The 8,771-nt window shown below is 40.5% G+C and overlaps 1 protein-coding gene across 1 annotated transcript; it reads right to left on the bottom strand.

Moving 5' to 3' along the window:
* Positions 1-6,699: 6,699 nt before the first annotated feature.
* LOC146935275 (uncharacterized) lies at positions 6,700-8,295 on the bottom strand. Its single transcript, XM_085749026.1, has one exon. It carries the CDS (start codon positions 8,293-8,295, stop codon positions 6,700-6,702), a length of 1,596 nt encoding a protein of 531 aa, XP_085605152.1.
* Between the last annotated feature and the right edge of the window lie 476 nt (positions 8,296-8,771).

The following is an 8,771-nucleotide window of genomic DNA, read 5'->3' as shown; positions in this document are numbered from 1 at the left end:
AACACGCCTTAGTCTGGTAGGCGTTTAGTCCACGTGTCACAACGGGTTTTACCATCTGGTCGGTCCATAATAGTTGCCCCCCAAGTCGTTGATGCCTTTATGGCACAATGGCTTAATCATGTGAGGCGTTATGTTGGGGTGCTCTTAAAAGTTGGCGCCTTCAAGAATTTTGAGAAGATTTTTCCGTGGTGTACTAGAGACGATGGCGCCCTGGATTAATGAGTGGGAGTGGTTGCATTTAAGAATTTTGAAACGTTTAGGACGTGATGGATGTCCAGTTTGGTTTCCACGTGTCAGCTCTGTGGTTTGCATGTGTATTGGGAATTGTGCTCCATGCGCGCGCTACTCGAGTACTCTATGTGGTTCAAGGTTGCTTCCCAACCGTTAGATCGAGACCTTCTGGTTGCACACGCTCAAGGACACACAAAAGCCATGTCCAAAGTTGCACATGGACTCTTTCTTGACTACTCAGTCATGAACATGTCGTAGCCACGCTGGGATCAAATTATTGGCTTATCGTAAACCAATCTTTGACACGATTGTGATCTCACCAAAGGTTAACGATCCGAACGTATCAGCAACAGTTGATGTCCACAAGAGAGAAAGGCCCAATGCAGCCGCATGGGAACAACGAAGATGGCCGCAGGCAACCCTAGAGGCCAAACCCTAGCCAAGATAGTTTCCTGACAGTCAACATGTCATAAAGAATGGTCCATGTATATTTTTAACAAAAATAAGGAGATATTTAGATTGTGCAAACATTTTTTTGGGATAATTGGTCCCCAAAAAATTAAAAAAATCCAAAAATCATTAGATTTTGAATATTATTCATTCTTTTTAAATTTGCATTATTTTTTTCAATCATGAAATGATATGTCTGTCGAACTCTCAGAAAATAAAATTGGCACTTTCATATTATGTGGGAGCACTAAATTGATACTCCAATTTTTATGTGGTGGGAGGGGGGGCTAATTTGGAAAAAAATTATATTCTTGAACTAATTAAGAAATACAAACATTTTCATCTAATTAAATCAATCTCTCAAATACAAAGCGCAATTTAGTCCTCCACAAAAGTCAAAAGTACCAATTTGATTTTGTAGAATTCAACAAACTTCATCCTTTCATGATCAGAGAAGAACGTGCAACTTAAAGAAAGAGTGAACAATATTCAAAATTTAACGATTTTAGGGTTTTTATTTTTAGGGACCAAATTGTCGCAAAAAATTTGTTGCAAAAGAACTAAATTTGCAATTTATTTAAAATACATGTAGACCATTCTTTATATGTTATGTGGAGTGTCACGTGGGCCAGTCTCAGTTCAATAACTATAAAAATAAAAAAGAAACTTATTAAAAAAATGGGTTAAATAAGTAAATGGTCCTCTAAATATACCAACATTGATTTTAGTCCCCATAAAATATTCCTTAGGCTTTTGGTCCCTCCAAAATTTTCCAACTATGGAATTAATCCCTAAATTTTAGTAAACTCATGTCTAAACATCATATTTTTCAATGAAATTTTTCAGAAATGGGTACAACATTATGACAATCTTTCCTAAAAAAACTAGAATTTTTTAACAAAACATGAATTAAATATGAATTTTTTATGTTTTTGGTTCTAAAAAATTCATATTAAATTCATATTTGCTTCTAAAAAATTCATATTAAATTCATGTTTTTGGTTATGTTTTTTTTAGGGACTAATATATCTTCCATATTTTATGTGAGTAACCAAAATAAGTCTTCACTCTAATTTTGTTGTTTATAATAGTAATCATACTCGAAGGTGCCCTTTCTCCCTCTTATAATGCCTAAGTGATTGTATTTATTTGGGATTTGGATCAAATAAGTATTTATTTGTTCTGAATTGCAAGACATTATTCCCATTCAATGGCAGTTCCATTTCCAGTCGCCAATAGTACAATTTCTTTCTACAACCACTACTCAACACTCAACAGATACTGTATCAACCTTGTGCAGATTTTTGTTTCAATGTGCAACAGTAAGTGTGAGAGAGTAGTGAAAATAGTACAGTCAGTTCCTTTCACATGGTCTGACAAATTGGTTTACTCTTTAACCATTTCAATTTTCTTTTTTATTTATTTATTTATATTCTTTTTATCATATTTGTTAGAGGAAAGGAAGGAGAAAGTAAAATATAAATAGGCCAGTATCTTTCATTCAATCTCCATTAAAACCGCACTTCAATTTCAACTACACACCTTACCACCATTTTTAGCACCACTGGCACCCACATCTGTTCTTCAATACAATATTAATTTTTTCTTGTATACTTTTAGTTGATGTTATAGTACACTGTGAATTATCCTACAAGTTTTTTGAAAGTTATATGTAGGATTGTTCCACTGTATTATTTTTTTTTTTAAGGCCAAGAGAAAGGTTGGGTATCCGGGAGCGCCTGAAACATCCCAACTAGGTTGGCACCTAACAGACACTCCCATCCTCTACCGCCTTCCCAATAAGTAATATTATTAAAAAAAAAGGGGAAAAAATAATTACAAGAGAGGGGGGACTAGGCCAAAACCCTCTAAAGAAAAAGAAGAAGAAAGGCAAAAAAAAATGAAAATAAAGCTAAGGAAAACGATAATTCGGGAGACCATTCCTGTCCCTAGCAAAATCTGCCAACAGATGTGGAGGTAAAGAGGTAAACCAAACTGTACCAGCAATGTCATGACCCATGGCTGCTAGCCCGTCCGCACAACAATTTCCCTCTCGGAAAATATGAGAACAAAGTAAGATCAAGCCTTTGTGAGTACAATTATGCCAGCGGTTACGAAGACAAATAGGAACAAGAGAAGGGTTACGAAAAGCTTGTACCGCACTAGAGGAATCCGTTTCAAGCCAAACATGGGTCCAATTATTAGCTACCGCAAATTCCATGGCCAAGATGAGCCCCAAAATTTCAGCATCATACACTGAACCGCCACCAATATTGCTTGCGAAGCCACCTAAAAAAGTGCCACGATGATCACGAAAAATGCCTCCGCAAGCTGCCAAAAGATTCTTGACCGAACCATCTGTGTTAGCTTTAACCCAAGGAAAGGTAGGTGCCTTCCAAAAGACCGGGATAATATCTTTGAACCGCCTGTATGTGGGAGAAATAAAGAACTGATCCAAAATGACAGCATCCGAAGCTATACAATTTCCGTTGGAGATGTTACCGGACATAGTAATGAAGGAAGAAACCTTGGCCAATGTCGCATGAATAGACACAGTGGTAGCATCAAACCTGACCGCATTTCGTGCCAGCCAAATAGAGTAGACCGTGTGCACAATAGCAGCGACCATAACGTCACGAATTTGCGAGCTGCACCTAGTAGGCACACAATTCAGAACCGAAACAAAAGAATCCAGAGATATTGTGCGCTGCAGCTTCATACCAAGCCACCTCCAGACAGCTTGCGCAAACTGACATTGAAGGAAAATGTGTGTTGAAGTTTCTGCACTATTATAACACAAAGGACAAATGGAAACCAAGGTACAGCCCCTAGCTTGTAAATTCTCATCTGTAGGCATCTTCGACAACATAAGCCTCCAAAAGACAAAAGAATGAGAGGGAGGAATGCATGGTCGCCATATAGTCTTGGCCCAATCAAGCATAGTAGGTGACGGATGCATAAAAATAAAAGCAAGCTTGGCCGTAAGAACACCATCAGCAGCATGAATCCAGACCCGCGTATCCTGCAGCGGAGTAACCGGAAGCGTGATACGCAAAATACGAGAGGCAACCTGCGGGTAGTCACCAAGAAAACTAGGAAACTGCCATCTCCCATCCACAATAACCGAAGCCAAAGAAGCCTTAAGCTTAGGGTACAGTTGCGGATTCAAATTTAACAAAGCAACAAGAGTCTCCCCTAACCAATTATCGAACCACAAGCTGATATTCTCGCCATTACCAATTATCCAGCGAGAGTTGGCAGCCACAATAGATAATTTATCCTTAACACCCGGCCAAACAGAGGATTTAAAATAACGGTTCCGAGGAAGACTATAAGAAAGGAACCTCTCCTAAAACATAATAGACCACTGTGATGTCTGCGAGCAAAGCTTCCAGCATAACAGAAGAAGTAACGAGTCATTAATATCGCGAGTGGACTTAAGATCAAGGCCACCAACATCCCAAGGAAGACACACCTGCGACCAAGCAATCGTACAAATTTTGAGAGTGTGGATATCCCCACTCCAAATAAAGTTTTTAATCCATCTATCTAACCTCTTCAGTAAGCGCACCGGCCAGCGATAAATGTGAAATGAGTAGACTAACATACCATGAACAATAGACTTCACTAATTGAATCCGACCCATGATGGATAAAAGGACGCCTTTCCACGTGGCAAGCTTGACCTTGATGCGGTCCACAATAGGCTGAAAGTGAATACATTTCGGCTTCCCTTGAAAAATGGGGCACCCAAGATATTGGAACGGAATGGTACCCACCGAGAAACCCGACAACTGAGCAAGCAAATTTCTTCGAGCGATTGACATAGCACCAGTGTATAATTTGCTTTTATCAAAATTAACCAGCTGACCTGAAACTTCAGAATAAGCATTGAAAGTCTTTAGCAGACATCGGATGTTTTTCCGTGAACCTACACAACAAATAAAAACATCATCCGCGTACAAAATATGAGTTGGCAAGGAAACACCACGGCAATAGGACATAGGCTGCAGAGCATTAGAACACCGCTCAATCTCAAGGGCTCGACTAAGAACCTCCTCCGCAATGCAAAAGAGAAGAGGGGAGAGGGGATCTCCCTGACGAACACCTCTACTACATTGAAAAAACCCCACTGCATTCCCGTTGACAAGAACAGATAAGCGAGCTGAACTCAGAATGGCCATAATCCAGTCACAGAATAAATTACTGAACCCAAACTGATGCAAAACCGCAATAAGGAACTTCCAATCCAAAGTGTCGAAGGCCTTACGGATGTCCACCTTAACAGCAATGTTACCTCCGAATTGTTTCTTAGACAATAGATTGATCGCCTCTGAAGCTATGATAACACAATCTGAGATATGACGGTCTCGCACAAAACCACGCTGCTGAGGAGATATAATGCGCATGCAGATAATAGCCAGTCTGTCTGCCAAAATTTTCGTTACAATTTTGAATCGAAAATTTGCTAAAGCAATCGGACGAAACTCAGCCATAGATGCAGCACCGGGCACTTTAGGAATCAACACTAAAATATTAGAATTCAGGTTAGGAATAACTACTCCTGTACAGAAAAATTCCTGGACGGAACTTACCACATCCGCAGCCACTATGTCCCAAAAAAACTGATAAAAATGCCCCCCAAATCCATCAGGACCAGGAGCACCATCTGCATTCATATCAAACACCGCATTTTTAATTTCATCAAATGAAGGCATGACCGTTAACAAATTATTTTCCTCCACCGTTACCAAAGACGGAATGACTCTAGCCACCAAATCATTAGAAACACAGTCATTACTATTACCAAAAATGCCTTGGAAATAATTCACAATATGAGATTCAATTCCCCTAGCATCTGTAATACGAACCTGGCCGTCTAGCAACAAAGAAATAGGCTTAGCTGCTGTTTTAATACGGGAGATGCGGTAGAAATAAGCTGTATTGCGGTCCCCATGGATAAAGCTTTGGTTACGGGCCTTCTCACGCCAGAACGTGTCTTGACAATTCAAGGCTCTCGTCAAAGTCATTTGAGCCTCAAGTTCCAGCCTATGCAAATTCTCATCAATGCCTGAAACGTCAATAAGGTTCTGAATGCGAACCACCTCATCAGAAGCAAGCTGAAGTTGGCGCCTAACATCACCAAAAACTGACTTATTCCAAACCCGGAAAGCGTCTTTGACTCGAAGCAATTTTGTCTGTAACCTGTACATTCCTGTACCAATAACTTGTTTTTTCCAAATACTCATCAGTAACGGGCGACAGTCCTCATGAGTGGTCCAAGTGTTAAAAAATTTAAAAGAAGTAGTTTTCCTAACAGAGGAGAAATCCGCATGCAATAATAAGGGATGGTGATCAGACTGAGTTCGAAGCAAAGCTGTACAAGAAGTGATTCCCCAAAAATCAGTCCAGGCTTCGTTGCAAATGGCACGGTCAAGACGAAGGAAAACCGAGTCGGAGTCCATTCTACCATTATTCCAAGTGTATTGCACCCCATTAGTGTTCAAATGCAATAACAAATTTGCATTCGACCATGTCAAAAAGTCATTACAAGAGATGGATGGTGGAAGTCGACGCCCCCTTTTTTCATGAGCACCCAATACCGCATTAAAATCTCCCAAAAAAATCCAAGGTGCCACAAAAGAATTTTGAAGCCTAGTCAGGTCAGCCCAAAGATGTCTACGTAATAAATAAGACGTGCTGGCATAAATCCCTGCAATGTATACCTTTGTTTCTCTGCAGACATACTCCAGCACCACACACTGCGAAGATACAAAAATAACCGTATATACATAATCAGAACTCCACACCGCCCACAAGTTAGGCATGAGAGGTTCCCTATTATTCAGACAATAATTATTAACTCGAACGTTTCTCCAGAACCAGCTAGGAATCGAATCATAAGAAACCATAGGTTCTGCTATAAACACCAATGACGGATTATGTAACCGACACATGTCACTGTAAGCAATCCGAGAGTCGTTGTTGCCAATTCCCCGGATGTTCCAATAAATAATATTCATTTAAATGGTGGAGGATTAGCCCGTGAACGGGTTTTGAGTGAAGTCTTCTGTAAAGTTTGTACATTCTTTTTCTTTTGTGACTTGGAGACAACATCGATAAATGGTGTGTCGGTCTCTGCTGCCTTTGCCAACCATTTCTCCATATGGCTTAAATCCTGTTTCAACACAGGGTCTATTTGAGCATTCTCTGGAGCTACAATGCTACTGATATCAACATTTGCATTTTTAACGGGAGATAAAACAGGCACATTATTTCCCTCCATAGTATTTTGAATTAAATCATCAGTTAAATTCTCTAAAGGCATACTGAACGCAGTAGTTTGGGGTACCGAACTTACCATCAGAGTCGGTACAGTAGCAGGCACTACCTTCTCTATAACCATACTTAACGGAGCAGTTTGGGGTACAGGACTTACCACCGGAATCGGTACAGCATCCGTCACTGCCTCTGATCTGACAGGAACAAGATTATCCTCCTGCACATTACGTAAAGCAATTGGTGCGGGAATTGCATCCTCTTGATGTGGTTGTGCTTCAATCTGCAGAGGAACCGCTGGTACTTCAGTTTCTTGCTCATGAACACCTTGTTGAATGTCCTCGGTTGCTTCTCTTTCCTTGTCCATGGTAGCCGGTGCTGAAGTAGCATCATTTGCCGCGCCAAACGCTCTTGAGGAACCAATCCCTGTAGGGTTGTCAGACCTTGGGATCCACATATCTTTTACCACCGGAACTTGCTTTTTCCCATGTGCTATTTTTTCTTTGGCAGTTGCTGCGTCCTTTGTGGGTTCCTTTCTAGGGTACAATCTTCTGCAGACAGTGACGTCATGTCCGATATTCTGACAGTGCGAACAGAAGTCGGGCATCCATTCATAGGCCACAGCAACCGGGAAAGCATATCCTTCCCTCTCAACAACGATTTCATGAAAAATCTTACGGGAGAAATCAATGTCAACTAGAATTCGCGCATAGTGTCCAAACAATCTCTTTGATGTCGCATTGTCTATCACAAGAGGGGTTCCCACCGCACTCGCAATCTCCCGAAGAGTTTGTTCCATCCAATACTCCTGTGGAAGCTCTAACAAGCGAATCCAAACCTGAGCGTGAGTATTTCTCTGTGTGTGCATATTGAAATCCTTGGACCACTCAAAAAGGCGAAGGACACCGGGTTTGAGCGAGACTGTGCCCGCTGCCCAGACATTACATTTATCCATCTCGGAGGCAAAGAAGAATTCGTAATAACCCCTTCCAAGGGACATCATGCGCCATGAACCTGCAGTCTTCCAGTGCTTTTGTAATTTCGATTCAATCTCCCTTGTAGAATAGGGTTTCTCTCCCTTGTTTAAAACCAGACGTCCCCGTAGGTTGGTCTTACAGAAATTCATTCCACGTTCATATAGTTCCTGTGTTATTTTGATACTTAGTGTTTCTCCCATAATTGTTGGCTGGGGCAAAATGACATTAGAGGCAGTCTGATTGGAGGCCGTAAGAGCCTGTGCAAACGAAATCTTTGGCAAAGTTGATGGTGCAGGCGGAGGGGTGGCAACTTTAGGGGCGATGGAGATGGCAGACATCTCAGCCTGCCAATCAAACATGGCAGCTGAGAAGAGGAAGTATCGTATGGAAGGGCAAAACTGGTGGCCGGAGCTAGCAGGAAGAAGAAACCCTAGCAGAGCTCAAACCCTAGCCTGAAGGAGATCACTGATAATCAAAAGTACAGAGCTATAAGTTTTAAAAACTCATGTCAAAGAAAAAAAGGTATTTAAGATCCAAATGAAAGGGGTAGGTAATCTTCCTTGAGAGCTACTTTAATATAAATACAAAACTTATGCAGTTTTAATATCTTTGAGTTAATATAGTTTTTGTGCCTTATCAAACTTTCATGGATTTTTCTAGTCTTTTTCACATACGATGAAAGGAGCAAGTGAATGCAGAACAAATGTTTTTGAGATAAATTATAGGAATTGAATTGCACATAAGATGTCATCTTTTTAGCTAGTTAAAGAATATTTGTTTCCTGATTTACCTCTTGCTATAATAAAATCAAGTTGTGTGTTATTTATGTCATAAA

This window comes from Medicago sativa, chromosome 3 (genome assembly GCF_051527215.1).
Source record: "Medicago sativa cultivar Bolivia chromosome 3, Bolivia_mono, whole genome shotgun sequence".
Lineage (NCBI taxonomy): Eukaryota > Viridiplantae > Streptophyta > Magnoliopsida > Fabales > Fabaceae > Medicago > Medicago sativa.
Note: the sequence above shows the minus strand (reverse complement) of the source record. Positions and strands in the feature narration are given on the sequence as shown.

Excerpts from the sequence above, each read along its gene's own strand:
- LOC146935275 (XM_085749026.1), bottom strand. The coding sequence starts at position 8,295 with ATGTTTGATTGGCAGGCTGAGATGTCTGCCATCTCCATCGCCCCTAAA.